Source organism: Capricornis sumatraensis, chromosome 1, assembly GCF_032405125.1.
Source record: "Capricornis sumatraensis isolate serow.1 chromosome 1, serow.2, whole genome shotgun sequence".
Classification (NCBI taxonomy): Eukaryota; Metazoa; Chordata; class Mammalia; order Artiodactyla; family Bovidae; genus Capricornis; species Capricornis sumatraensis.
Genome location: NC_091069.1, coordinates 5,831,556 through 5,846,548, shown reverse-complemented (window position 1 = coordinate 5,846,548; position 14,993 = coordinate 5,831,556). Strand labels below are relative to the sequence as shown.

Here is a 14,993-nt window from a genome sequence, read left to right as displayed (position 1 = left end):
TTGTGTTTCTTCTGGTCCAGCGTTTCTCATGATGTACTCTGCATAGACGTTAAATAACCATGGTGACAATATACAGCTTTGACATACTCCTTTTCCTATTTGGAACCAGTCTGTTGTTCCATGTCCAGTTCTAACTGTTGCTTCCTGACCAATTAGGTTTTGTTTTTCTTTTGTAGTATTATTACAAGCTCTTGGATTTAATTATATTTGAGTATATTATAGACTAATCCACTGCAGCAGTTTTTTAAAATTGATATTCAGATTGTCTCAACTTTGGCCCATGGGAACTTCAAATTATTCCTGGTTCTTTCTGATAAAACCCTATAGTCTTCTATAGCATCTGTGCTATCTGAAATGAATGTAATACTCCAGGTTCATTCTCTGCCCCAGACCTGAACCACCCACTTCTCCAAGGAATTCAAGTTCCTTAGTGGGACCTGGAATTTCAGTGATTTCGTTAGATTTTAATGGAATTTTTTGAATTGGAAGGGACCTTAGAGATAACTTCACGTACCCAGGAGAGGTGCCTGTTGGAGGCACGCTGCTAGTTGGTCACAGAGTGACGACTAGAAATGGCCTCTTCAGTTCCAGTCCTAGGCGCCTTCCACCACATCTCCCAACAAGATCCCATGCTCCCTTAAGGACCCTGGAGGGGCTGGTCACCCCGGGCCCCTCCTCTACTATAGCATGTGCTAGTCCGTGGGCGTGAGTGACGGGAAAGCCTAATTCTGTCCTGTTCTGTCCAGGGCTGTTGGTAATTAAGAACCTCATAAAATGTCAGAGTGTCTGGGCTGCTTCTGAGGGTATAACTTCTGAAGTCTGCTGTATAGTTAGCCGGTTTTGAATGCGGTGCAGTCAAATCTTAAACGCATCTTGAACAGTCTTGCTCTTTCTTTTTTCTTTTAGCATTTGGAGTGTTGCTTTGGGAAATTGCTACCTATGGCATGTCACCTTACCCAGGAATTGACCTGTCCCAGGTGTATGAGCTGCTGGAGAAAGACTACCGCATGGAGCGCCCGGAAGGCTGCCCAGAGAAGGTCTACGAACTCATGCGAGCATGTAAGCCTCCCCCTGCTGGTTCTGATGTGGGCTCTGTAGGCAGCCCAGTGCAGGGCATGTGTGTCAAGTGAGGGGTTAAAAGTGCTCCATTTCCTCTCTTTCCCATTCTTCAGAAGCAACTACTGTACAGTTTGGTACTTTTTTTTTTCCATGTTTCTATGCGCTTTTATTCATATATAGTATTTTACTTTGAGGGTTTTTTGTTTGTTTTTCATGCAAAAGAGACCGATGGATACCAAGCCTGGGTGGATAAAAGTCACTCAGAATATTTGCCTACTATACAAGAAATGTGCATTTATTAATAAGAACCCCAAGTTTTACAACCCTGTGAACTGTAGCCTGCCAGGCTCCTCTGTCCGTGGGATTGCCCAGGCAAGAATACCGGAGTGGGTTGCCATTTCCTTCTCCAGGATCTTTCCAACCTAGGGATCCAATTTGGATCTCCTGCATTGGTAGGAGGATTCTCTACAGCTAAGCCACCAGGGAAGCCCATATATATTATGGGCCCTGAAATTTCAGCCATTTACATACACACATACATATACACACACACACACGTGTGTGTTATATGTGTGTGTTACATGTATGCATGTGTTATGTGTGTGTTATAGGTTGTGTGTGTATAAGTATGTAATGTGTGTGTGCATATATAAAAAGTATAAAAATTTATCACCTCAACTTTTTTTTGTACTTAGCAGTGGAACAGGCCTGTGTTTCCATGTCTGTGATTCAGAGCAAGTGCACCCTCTTTCCCCCACTTTCCTGTCTCATATCTTTGTGTAGCTGTCTGGCATCTATTGCATGATTTATTCGTTCATCCAGTCCGCTTTTGATGAGCATTTGGTTGCTTTACACATTCGTTGTCGTTGCGTTGTGTTTTTTTTTTGTCATTATAAATAAGGCAGGAACCAGCACCCTCATACATAGACCTCTATGCACTTTACTAGCACTTCTAGAAGTTGAACTGTTGGTTCAGGGAGCTAAGTGCGTTTTAAATTTTGATAGGTTTTATCATCTTTTTCTCAAAAAGGTTATATGAATTGATACTCTCAGCAGAAGTTTCTGAGAGGGACTCTATGTCTTCACCTAATGGGATTTAGTCATCCCTTAATGCTCATTTTAACCTTGTTTTAATTAGTACATCTTTTCTGATGAGGAACTTGGGCTTTGATAACCATGAAGTAAGGGTAAGGTAGGAAGCAAGCTATTGGCTTTAGTAACTTTCTACATTTGCTGGAGGTAGGCTGGTAAAATCCTATTTGTAAATGTAGTTGTTGCTGTCAGCCTGTCTCTGGGATTTTAGACTCCGTATTCCTGCCAGTATGTAAAATTTTCTCAAATTCTCAATGTCTGTAATAGGACACAGTGACATTCATCACTTTAACTTGTCATAGCAAAAGATGCTTAAGCAGGATTGGAATGTTAATTTCCAGACTTTCCACTGAGAATGTCTCGTCCCCCCATGTTCGCGAGGCGTCGTGGGCAGTCTGACTTGGGTCTCATCTGCAGGTTGGCAGTGGAATCCCTCTGACCGGCCCTCCTTTGCTGAGATCCACCAAGCCTTTGAAACGATGTTCCAGGAATCCAGCATATCAGATGGTAAAGTGCCCGTCCTGGGGGTGCCCGTGGTGGAGAGCGAGGACGACCTGGGAGGGACAGCCATGTGGGGCCCAGCCCAGGCCTTCAGTCCACTTCCTGCTAGAGCGTGTGGGCCAGCATCTCGCCGGAGACCAGAAAGCGGAGCAGGGGTGCTGAGGGTGGCTTTCCGTCTCTTGCAACCAGGGTTCTGAAAATTGCTCAAGTACTGTTTCTTCAGAGTGTGTGTCCCTTTTCTGTAACCGTATATAGTTTACTACTGTTGCCTTAAGAAGAGAAAGCCAACAGACCACAATGATACCACTGCTGATGACTGCTGGTTTTGTTCTGAATTTTTTTGGTGTTTCTTAGAAGTGGAAAAGGAGTTGGGGAAGAAAGGCATGCGAGGGGTTGCAGGTACCCTGCTGCAGGCCCCAGAACTGCCCACCAAGACGAGAACCTCCAGGAGAGCTGCTGAGCACAAAGACACCCCCGACATGCCCGAGACACCCCACTCCAAGGGCCCAGGAGAGACTGGTATGTGCCCACCCCCCACCTGCCTCGGGGGCCCCAGGGAGTCAACCCTAAACTGAAAGGCAGCACATCCCTCATGAGTGGGCCAGCTGCAGAGAGGAAAGTTCTCCTCTTCTCTGCACTCTCTACCCACCGCCCCCACCGCCCCCACCAGGTAGGAGCCACTGCTTCCGCAGTCAGCCTGGTCAGATAGGCAGAGATGTTCATGGAACCTACAGGGACAAGCCCACCTTTTCATGTATCATTCACACTGTTTGTGGTTGTTCTGCACTGTGGACAGATAGAGCAATAATAAACACTGAACCAAACAAAGAGCAGCTCGTTGTGAAAGCACTGATACGAAAAGCTCCCTGGTGCTGATGGAGCCATGAGGCCCCCGGGGCAGAGCTGGGGTCCTCATTGTCCCTGAGAAGAGACTGGTGCTGTCCCCTTGACTAGCAAGGGCGGTGGGAGCACCGCAGGAGGGGTTAACATGAGCAAACATGGACCCAGTGCTTCCTGTGTGCCAGGCTCTGCTCTGAGCAAGGCTGCTCTGGTTTTGCAGTCGCCCCAACCAAAAAGAAAATACAGAAGTATGGATTCCAGAGCAGACCAACTGGGTGGAGATGTCTGCAGTGGGCCAGGTGTCTGGGTTTTAGCTGCCTCTAGGGGATTGCTCTGATGGGCCACATACTCTGGGTGAATGGGAAGGGACAGGACAAAGCCAGAATCTACAAGACCCCATGATTCCAATTTTTTTCATCATGTTCTTGTTCAGTCAGTCAGTCATGTCCGACTCTTTGCGGCCCTGTGGACTGCAGCACACCAGGCTTCCCTGTACTTCACCATTTCCTGGAACTTGGTCAAACTCATGTCTATTGAATCAGTGATGCCATCCAACCATGTCCTCTGTCGTCCCCTTCTCCTCCTGCCTTGAATCTTGCCCAGCATCAGAGTCTTTTCTAATGAATCAGTTCTTGGCATCAGGTGGCCAAAGTATTGGAGCTTCAGCTTCAGCATCAGTCCTTCCAGTGAATATTCAGGCTTGATTTCCTTTAGGATGGACTGGTTTGATCTCCTTGCTATCCAAGGAACTCTTCAAGAGTCTTCTCCAACACCACAATTCAGAAGCATCAATTCTTCAACATTCAGCCTTCTTTATGATCCAACTCTCACATCCATATATGATGACTGGAAAAACCATAGCTTTGACTATATGGACCTTTGTTGGCAAAATGATATCTTTGCTATCTAATACACTGTTTAGGTTTGTCATAGCTTTTCTTCGAAGGAGCAAGCATCTTTTAATTTTGTGGCTGCAGTCACCATCTTCAGTGATTTTGGAGCCTAAGAAAATGAAGTCTCTCATTGTTTCCCCATCTATTTGCCATGAAGTTATGGGACCCGATACCATGATCTTCGTTTTTTGAATATTGAGTTTTAAGCCAGCTTTTTCACTTTCCTCTTTCACTTTCCTCAAGAGGCTGTTTAGCTCCTCTTCGCTTTCTGCCATAAAGGTGCTGTATCTGAGGTTACTGATATTTCTCCCAGCAGTCTTGATTGCAGCTTTTGCTTTATCCAGCCCAGCATTTTGTATGATGTACTCTGCATATAAGTTAAATAAGCAGGGTAGCAATATACAGCCTTAACATACTCCCTTCCCAATTTGGACCCAGTTTGTTGTTGCATGTCTGGTTCTAACTGTTGCTTCTTGACCTGCATACAGGTTTCTCAGGAGGCAAGTAAGGTGTTCTGGTATATCCCAGCTCTTCCATAGTTTGTTGTGATTCACACAGTCAAAGGCTTTAGCATAGTCAATGAAGCAGTGGTAGATGTTTTTCTGGAATTTTCTTGCTTTTTCCATGATCCAGCAGATGTTGACAGTTTGATCTTTGATTCCTCTGCCTTTTCTAAATCCAGCTTGAACATCTGGAAGTTTTCGGTTCATATACCGTTGAAGCCTAGCTTGGAGAATTTTGAGCGTTACTTTGCTAGCGTGTGAAATGAGTGCAGTTGTGTAGTAGTTTGGACATTCTTTGACATTGACTTTCTTTTGGTTTGGAATGAAAACTGACCTTTTCCATTCCTATGGCCACTGCTGAGTTTTCCCAATTTACTGGCATATGGAGTTTACACCGTCTCTTAGGATTTGAAGTAACTCAACTGGAATTCCATCATCTCCACTAGCTTTGCTCATAGTGATGCTCCTAAGGGCCACTTAACTTCTCACTCCAGTATGTCTGGCTCAGGTGAGTGATCACACCATCGTGGTCATCTGGGTTAAGATCTTTTTTGTATAGTTCTTCTGTGTAATCCTGCCACCTCTTCGTAATATCTTCTACTTCTTTTAGGTCCATACTATTTCTGTCCTTTATTGAGCCCATCTTTGCATGAAATGTCCCCTTGGTATCTCTAATTTTCTTGAAGAGATCTCTAATCTTTCTCATTCTATTGTTTTCCTCTATTTCTTCACATTGATCACTTAGAATTTTCCACAGTTTGTTGTGATTCACACAATCAAAGGCTTTAGCGTAGTCACTGAAGCAGCAGTAGGTGTTGTTCTGGAACTCTCTTGCTTTTTCCATGATCCAGCAGATGTTGGCAATTTGATCTCTGATTCCTCTGCCTTTTCTAAATCCAGCTTGAACATCTGGACGTTTTCAGATTTCTTATCTCTCCTTGCTATTCTTTCATCATGTTACCCATATTTTAAAAGTTGAATGTGTAGCTCCTATACATAGGTATTTTATATGTACTGCTGCACAAATATATTTACTGTGAAAAATAGCAAAAATATACACTTAAAAGGTTTACATAAGAGATAAATTATCCTGCTTTCTTTGCACACTCCCTGGACCGTCTTGCTTGCCCTGCTTCGACAGCATGTAAACTATCTAGAACCTGGCCCCGCCATCCTTCTGTTAGTCGTCCTGACGTCAGGAAGCGGGACAGCGGTGGGGAGGAGGGGCCACTCTGAGAACTTGCGGCTTATTAAAAGGCCAGTGATAAGCCATCATGTTCATTTACCCCCCATCAGTATTCATCTGAGGGGTATTCTGATATGTAATCTCATGGCGTGCCAAGCGTGTCAATTAGCTGTTCAGCCCCTGAAACAGAGCTGTGCATAATTCATTAGAAATTCACTCTCTTCGCCTTCCTCTGACGGGGCTGAGGTTTGGGGAGGGCCTTGACTTGCCTGGATCTGGGAGTCCTGTGTGCAGCCTGCTGTTCTGACAGATGCCCCGTCCCTCAGCGTCCCAGGTGCTGACGGCCACCGCGCTGCTGCCGCCCTCGGAGGGAGAGCTCTGTCACTCACTCGTGGGGAGCTTGGCAACGCCAGAAAGATTTCTTAGGCGCTGTTATTCATATTTAAAGGATGGCCCATTTAAAAGTTTTAAAAGGTCACCCTTCTAGTTCCCTGAGCATAATAGCCCATTGTCACTGCACTCTGTGGCACGCGGCCCCTCTCCCTCCTGCCCAGCCTTGCGGGAGCCGCAAGCAGCCGCCTGGTGGGAGAGGCCCAGCTCCTGACCCTGTGCTTGGCCTCGTCTGCCTTGTACCCTCCAGATGGTGGTGTGCGAGGGCCTTTTCTGCTTTAACAGGGGTGGGGCAGTGGGCGCAGGTGCCACAGCTTTTTGTTCTGCTGTCTTCAAGGAGAGAGATCTTAGCTCTGCCCAGTAATGACAACACCAACATGCAGTGCCACAGCTACTGAGGATTCCGTGCCAGGAGCTGTGATAAATGCCCATATCCCTTCTATTCTCACTGCAGCACTCCGGGTAGCTCTAATGTGCTCCGTTTCATCGATGAGGAGGCCGAGGGTGAGCAGAGAGAAGTCGCTCGCCAGGGTCGGGCAGCCCAACCACACACGCAGGCCTGGCAGAGCCCAGATGCAGGGCCTCTCTGTGAGGAGAGGCCGCCGGCCCGTGAGAGGCCAGGCTCGTCACTTCTGGCCTGGACTTGTTCAGCTCTTCCCTGTGTGTTTCAGATCCTGTGGACCATGAGCCCACTGTATCTCCACTGCTCCCTCGAAAAGAGCGGGGTCCTCCAGATGGCGGCCTCAATGAGGATGAACGCCTGCTTCCCAAAGACAAGAAGACCAACCTGTTCAGCGCCTTGATCAAGAAGAAGAAGAAAACTGCCCCGACCCCTCCCAAACGCAGCAGCTCCTTCCGGGAGATGGATGGCCCACCCGAGCGGAAAGCGGCCAGTGAGGAGGAAGGCCGGGAAATCAGCAACGGGGCACTGGCGCCGGCACCCCTGGACACAGCGGAGTCGGCCAAGATGCCGAAGCCCAGCAGCGGGGCCGGGGTCCCCAACGGAGCCTTCCGGGAGTCTGGGGGCGTGGGCTTCCGGTCGCCCCACCTGTGGAAAAAGTCCAGCACACTGACCAGCAGCCGGCTGGCTGCCGGTGAAGAGGAGAGCGGTGGTGGTGCCAGCAAGCGCTTCCTGAGGTCCTGCTCAGCCTCCTGCGTGCCCCATGGCGCCAAGGACACAGAGTGGCGGTCAGTCACCCTGCCTCGGGACCTGCAGTCCACCGGCAGGCAGTTCGACTCGTCCACCTTCGGAGGCCACAAAAGCGAGAAGCCGGCCCTGCCTCGGAAACGGGCAAGCGAGAACAGGTCTGACCAGATGACCAGAGGCACGGTCACCCCGCCACCCCGGCTGGTAAAGAAAACCGAGGAGGCCACCGACGAGGTCTTCAAGGACGCGGCTGAGGCCAGCCCGGGCTCCAGCCCGCCCAGCCTGACACCGAAACCGCTCCGGAGGCAGGGTGCGGCTGCGCCTCCCTCCAACCCTCCCCACAAGGAGGATGCCGGCCGGCCCAGTGCCTCGGGGACACCCGCCGAGCTGGCACCTCCCACCAGCCGGGCCGGGCCAGGAGCTTCCGGAGGGCCCAGCAAGGCCGCTGCCACTGCTGCAGAGGAGCCCCGGGGGAGGAGGCACAAGGCCGCCTCCGAGTCCCCAGGGAGAGACAAGGGGAAGCTGTCCAAGCTCAAACCCGCCCCGCCGCCCCCACCACCCACCTCTGCTGGCAAAGCCGGGAAGCCCTCGCAGAGCCCGAGCCAGGAAGCAGCCGGGGAGGCAGGCACTGGGGGGAAGGCGAAACCTGTGGCTCTGGCTGCGGACGCCGTGAACAGCGACACCGCCAAGCCTGGCCAGCTGGGAGAGGGCGCCAAGAAGCCTGCACTCCCGTCCGTGCCAAAGCCGCCGGCATCCACCAAGCCAGCAGGGACCCCAACCAGCCCCGCCCCCACCCCCACCACCTTGCCGTCAGCACCCTCTGCCCTGGCAGGGGACCAGCCGTCCTCCACCGCCTTCATCCCACTCATATCAACCCGCGTGTCTCTTCGGAAAACCCGGCAGCCTCCTGAGCGGATTGCCAGTGGCGCCATCACCAAGGGCATGGTGCTGGATGGCACCGAGGCCCTGTGCCTGGCCATCTCCAAGAACTCGGAGCAGATGGCCAGCCACAGTGCCGTGCTCGAAGCCGGCAAAAACCTCTACACGTTCTGCGTGAGCTATGTGGACTCCATCCAGCAAATGAGGAACAAATTCGCCTTCCGTGAGGCCATCAACAAACTGGAGAACAGCCTCCGGGAGCTGCAGATCTGCCCAGCAACAGCAGGCGGCGGCCCGGCGGCCACTCAGGACTTCAGCAAACTCCTCAGCTCCGTGAAGGAGATCAGCGACATCGTGCAGAGGTAGCAGGAGCCGGCGGCGCACGAGAGCTCCCTGTGTGTGCCCGGGGCAGCGGGCAGGCGGCCGGCAGGACCCGCGTGTGGGGACCTTGGCCCAGAGCTCTGCACCGGGCAGAGCAGAGGCCGCCATGGAGCGCGGCGCCACGACTTTGTCCTGCCCACCATCCTCCTGTGCTCGCCTCCCCCCTCCGCCTGGCCCCCGGAGCCTCATCCAAGTTCTGTCTGTGGCGTTCCCGCTCTCTGGACTGCCGTGGGCACGCCAGCCTCCTCCCTGCGTGTGGGGCTTCAAAACTGAGCCCTCGGGGCCAGGCGGGAAGGTCGATGAGCGCTTCCTTTCCATCTTCCACCCTGGAGAACCTCCACTGGCTCTGCGTTTGCCCTCTTTGTCCCGAGGAAGGAGCACCCTGAATGGGAGCTGAGTCAGCAGGGCCTGGGGACTGTCCGCTCCACTCACCCCAGGCAGGGAGTGTACACTCCCCTCGCTCGGGCCGCCTGCTGAGGACATGTGTCCAGAGCCACATCCTGGGAAGTGTGGCCCAGGGATCACCCCACTCCCCACCCCCCCCGCACCATCCCCCCATGTGAAGGACGGCTCTTGACTGGGGGCTGAGATAGGCCAGGGCGCCGCCACCAGCCAGCCTCTGGGTCCCGGTCTGGGGGGAAGCCAAGGAGTCTGCGATGGGGAGAGTTTCCTCGCTGTCCTCTCCAGGTCCTCAGGGCCCCGTCACCTGCTCTCAGAGGCAGGAGGGGATGGCGAGCGTGGGGGCGCAGCCAGGCCCAGGATGGCCCAGAGCGGGGCCTGGCAGGTCGGCAGTGAGCACAGTTACCTTCCTTCCAAATTCCCAGGGGGCCCTGATAAGGTGCTCAGTCTTCACTTCCAGTTGCTCTCTTTCCATTCTATCTTGCTCCTCTAAGGCAAAGTAGATTCTTGTAGGGCTCTTTCCCTGGTGACAAGTCAGTCTTCAGCTTTCCAGAGTTCTTGAAGCATTTCCAAACTGCCCTCAGCACAACTGCCTCCCCAGAGAGAAGGAGCCGCCATCGGGCGCCCAGTGCGCACGCAGGAGGGAAAGGGCTGGGGCACCAAAGCCCCACCCAGCGTGGGCCATGCCCCAGTGGGCATGTAGCTTATGTAGTTACCACAAGCAACACTTAACCTAATGTTCCGGTGGGAGGAAGTGTCTCAGAGAGCAGTCTTCAGCGTCATCTCCCCAGGCTGCCCAAGACTAGGCTCAGGGGCAGGAGCCCACGTGCCCTTGACCTTGACCTGGAGCAGCTACTGAGGAGTGGGCCGGTACCTGCCTGGGCCTTGCTCAGGAGAATCGGAGGAGAAACCAGGAGGAGACCGCGTCCCACCCGCTCCCCAGGCCGCCCCGTGCCCATGACCTCACTCGGGCCCTGTTTGTACACTAATCACCTGAGTTTGGCTTTTATTTCTCTGATAGAGATGGTTTCCTCTGGGTCGTTTTATGCTGTTTTCACAGCTCCTCACCTCTTTGCCCCCCCGGGCTGCTGTGCTGCGCAGACCGAGGGGGGTGTGTGCCCGAACACCGCCAGTGGCCTTGCAGACGAAGCGGAACGAAGCCCACCAGGTCCCTTCCACTGCCCGTTTCTGAGGTACTTGTCTCTTCCCATTCACACGATGTGCCACTATATTTTGCATTTATACTTTGGTATTACACTCTTTTATAGACTTGCCCTTTTATAAATGACCTGTAAATAGTTTTCCACTGTCCTCCCTTCTGCAATGCCTATGGTGTCTTTTTTTTTTTGGTCCAGTACATTTTGTTTCTGTATATGACTTTGTGTTTTTTTGAATCCACGTCTCTCCTCCGTAGTATTTTTTAAATAAATGTTTACAACACCAGACCTTCGGGTAATTGCTGTGGTCCGTAATTCTTCCCTGTCATCCTCAGAGCCCCTGCGCGTTCATGGGCCGGGAGGGAGCCAGGCTTTCCAGAAGCGGCCGGGCCGTGTCGGATCTCACACGACAGGAGAGAACAGGAGTGCGGCAGAACCCCGCACCGACCGTGTCACCAGCCAGCCCTCACGTTGGGCCCCTCTGTGCCCTCGAGCCCTGCTTGCCAGCGGCCTGGCTTGGCAGCGGCACTGAGAACAGGCTGTGCTCCCATGTGGGCCGTGGCCGTCTGGCGTGGAAAAGGAAGACCAGCGACAGCAGTGCCGCCCGTCCCTGAAATGGGGAGAGGAAGGTCACGTCCGGAATGCCTCTCTGGCCTGAAAGTGTTCAGCCCTCCCCACGGGCTTTTTCTTTTTCTCCTTGCATTTGAATTCACTTTCAGCCACTGTCATCAGTCCCCAAAGCGCTGTCCACTCACTCGTGTTCAGTGCACCAGGCATCTTATTTCTCGGTGGATGAAGACGAGGAGGGTGTGCCAGCCTGTGAGGGGATGGAGCCACCAGCCAGGGCCACGGCGTGACTTCTCCCACGGGGACCTCCCGAGGGGGTGTTGACGTGCCCTCAATATCCATTCTCCATTTGACGCCAGCTGGTGGCTCGGAAAGTGGACGTCGGGGAATTTAGTAGCTGCCCCTTGCTAATGATACTTATTAAGCTAGCAGGCCTGTCAGAGGACGCACTTCCTGTCCACCAGAGCCCAGTGAAGACACGGTCCAGCGGAGCCTCTTTCCCAGAGACCTGGGCAGCAAGCCGTGCCGCTCCGCAGCGGGGGCAGTGGAAACGCCAGCCCGGGGACGAGGTCAGTGGGACCCACGGTGTGTGCTCAAGTGGCGTCGCCCCAGGCGGCACAGGGGAACAGGTCTCCTCGTCTCACGGAGGCAGAAACGGGCCCAGGCCACAGGGTGGGTCAGTGGCAGAGCTGTCACTGGACACCAGAGCTCCCGAGTTGGGGACTTTTCCACGGGGAGCAGGCTCTTCCTTTGAGTGGCAGCTCTCAAGTCTGAAAGAGGACGTGGGATTGCAGTGACAGTCCCCGCTGACGGCTGCTTCCCCTGGGTCAGCCATGCATGGGTCCCGGACTCCTCACGGCAGCCTCACAGACAGGGTGAGCTGTCCCGTCTTCCCACTGCCCAGCAGAGAGCTCGTCCAGTCACAGCTCCCACGTGGTGAGACCAGGACGAGGCCTTGTGTACGCGCCAGTCACGCTGGCAGCCGTATCAGCATGAGGCAGGGTCTCAGAAGGCTCTAATCCAAGGTAACGTCTTCCACGAGTGTCCAGCAAGCTGAAGAAGCTTACCTGGGTCTCACCGTTCTAGGTCAGTGGTCCTGAACCTCTTAGATCACAGAACCTCTTGAGAACCTAGTGAGGACTGGAATATAGCCCCAGGAAGACATCTCTGTGTATACACACAATGGTGGCCAAAGGTCTGAGTCGTGCCTCTGAGGTCCAGAACCAAGGAGGAGGCACTAGAAGGTGGGCAGCTGCTATTGACATGGTTACCTCAAAATGGATAAGCCTCCAGCCTCAAAAATTATAAAAAACCTTTCAGATCCCAAACTGAAAGCAGTCATCAAGAGGGGAACAGAATAGGTAGGGGTGGTGTGTTCATGCCATGGAATGTTGGGGGGCACTGGGAGTGGGAGGGGACAGACACCCCACTCCATGGTACATGGTGCCGGGCAGCTGCCAGACCCAGCACAGTGATGTTTAAACAGGCACGTGGTCTGGTGGAAGAGGTCAGAGGGCGGGCGACACGGGGTACGTAGCCTGGGTGGTGCCGGCTAATGGGTGTGTCACTGGCTGGAAACTCATCCAACCACGCCTAGAATTGGGGCACATTCCAGATATGTGTTCGGTTGCACCGAAGATTTTCTTAGAATTTCAGCTGCCAGGGGAGTGCTTTTAGCTACTCTACAAATGCACTCCGAATGCACTCCGCACACCATGGGAAACCCCCACACGTTTTCAGAACTAACAAGGGAGGTTCTGTGACCATCTTCATTTCATGGGTGGGAAAGCCAGGTTCAGAGATGTGTGGCAGCTAGCCCGAGGTCACACAGCACGTGCCTGCGAAACGCCTACTGCGCCTGACTCATCTGGCGACAGTCCAGATGGCCACAGCACGATCCGCGGAGATCGGGGCTCCAGGGCCAAGCTCACCTCCCCTCCTCCATCGTGAAAGAGGGGAGGTGAGAACGACAGCTCGCCCAGCCCTGTCTGTCGGCATCAGAGGTGTTTTATAGACAGCACTCCTCAGCTGAGCACTCGGGGTGGGGGACCCATGTCGACGTGCTGTCTTCATACAGAAGATGTTAGGTGGGACAAGACTGCCCAACCGTGGTGTCCCCTGTCTTTGGTGCCAGCCCTCCTCCATGGTCGCCCCCCGTCTCAGGCCAGGGCCCCGGCTCCCTGCCTGGACGGTGAGAGCGCCCTGCCTGAGTCTGGGTCTCCCCTGGTGTGTGTCTTGCAGCATCTTTGGCGCCAGGCGCTGTTGGGACGAGTTGACGCCTCACTTGCTGCAGCTGCTGGTGATGGTCTGCTATTGCTCCCGCCCCCAACATCTTTTTTTCCTGGACATTTTTATTAATATTTCAAACATGCAAGAAAATACTGGCAAATATTCCCCATCCATTTTAAGAGCTAAATACCTGGAGATCTGCACACCAAGATGGAGCGTTTTGTGTGTGTGTCTTGAATGCTTAACATGAGCGAATGCGTCAGCTCCCAGGTGCCTGGGCCAGAGGACAGCACGGCCACGCCAGGTGGAGCTGGCCAGGCCACCGGGGGAGTGTAATCGCCCTGCTTCCGAAGCAGATGTTTTCCGAAGAGCCTCACCCTCACTAATCTGGGGAGTAATCTCCATCAAGGAGAGGGGGCTGTGTGGGGATGGCACGAGAGACCCCCAAACCTTTACAGAGCCGGGGGGTCGAGAGGTGTGGGGAGGTTAAAGAGGAAGGTTACCCAGATGCAGTGGAGTGGATTTAGCAGGTCAACGCCCGTAGCAGTTTGATTGTTCTGATTTTCAGGTTTATTGAGCTTGAATGTACAAGCAACTGGAGAGGACAGCTTTGTTGTTGATTTCTGTTTAATGATGAAAGCCTAATGACAGGTTATCCACTTTTGAAGGCCCGCCCCTCTCCCCCTCCCCACTTTATCTCGGATTTCTCCACCGAGGTTAACCTAATCCTAGTAAATTAAAAGCCAGCCGGTGCATACCCACAGCGTGCGTAAACACGTGCGGGAGCGTTTTCCCCCTCGGTGACCTCCAGGTTCTCAGTTCTCACTGTGAGTGACTGCGGGGGTGGTCCTTTAGTCCCGAGAGTAGAAGTCGCCTGAGCGCCCGGGCCAGGGGACCTTGCTGCAGGGCGTCCCTCTGCCCTTGGTCTGTTGTGTTTCCCCCGGTGTGTCACGAGCACATTCTCTGGCTTCTTTGTGTGTGTAAATGAGCTACGGGCTGGAGTACTTACTCCAGGATGCTGCCTCGCCTCCCCCTGTATCAGAGTGGAAGTGAGCACGTGCCTGGGTGACAGCCGAGGCTAGGACCCCCCCTGCCTCCTCTGGCCACCCCGTGTTGTACGGCCTCCGCAGCGGGGCTTTCCTTGACTGGTTTCGTGAGCTTTCCCTCCGTGGCTTCAGGGCTGAGTGTTTGCTTCTTTCACCCACAAAGACCACCACCCCCCCCCAATCAACCTGTCACATTAGCAGCAGACCTCCCGGCTCCTCCCTCCCTCGCCAGTGGCAGAGGCCAAAAGGTACGCCGTGCCTCCCAGACTCAGCGTCACTGCCGGCCCCATCACCACGGCCTTGAGCCCAGGACATGTGCTCTAAGCAGCTTACTTCAACATAAGGCGAAGCTCCAACTCCTGCGTCCCCGCCCCTCCCTGCATCCCATTTCTGCTCCCCAGTCAGCCCGCCTCTTTTTGTGGCTCAGATCTGTCACCCCTTAATGAAGTGACTTTCCGGGCTGTCGAGGATTGAGAGCTGCTACCGGGGAACCTAAGTCTCTAATAGAACGGGAAAAACACTGTGAAATGCTCTGAGGTGCCAAGCTGGGCCCAGGCCCAGTGTGGTTCTAAAAAGGCTAATAAGAATCTACCAATTAATTGTGACAGCTCAATGGAGAATTATTCAATTGTGAACAGGGGCAAGCCACGGCTCCCAAGGGAGGAGGCGAGGTGTTGCCATGGCAACATCGATACAGGTTCTGGTCCTGGCAGTTGAAGCCAGC

The 14,993-nt window shown here is 53.3% G+C and overlaps 1 protein-coding gene across 4 annotated transcripts in view; it reads left to right on the top strand.

Moving 5' to 3' along the window:
• ABL1 (ABL proto-oncogene 1, non-receptor tyrosine kinase) overlaps positions 1-10,867 on the top strand; it is a 137,962-nt gene extending 127,095 nt beyond the window's left edge. For 2 of the 4 annotated variants that reach the window (XM_068982433.1, XM_068982445.1), the window contains exons 8-11: positions 907-1,059; positions 2,569-2,658; positions 3,007-3,171; positions 7,136-10,694. In XM_068982433.1, coding sequence (XP_068838534.1) covers positions 907-1,059; positions 2,569-2,658; positions 3,007-3,171; positions 7,136-8,856 — 2,129 coding nt within the window. In that variant the 3' untranslated portion in view covers positions 8,857-10,694. Of the gene's footprint in view, positions 1-906; positions 1,060-2,568; positions 2,659-3,006; positions 3,172-6,918; positions 10,695-10,762 lie in introns of those variants that run through there. The other 2 variants (XR_011145476.1, XM_068982456.1) reach the window with 2 other exon arrangements.
• Positions 10,868-14,993: the final 4,126 nt, after the last annotated feature.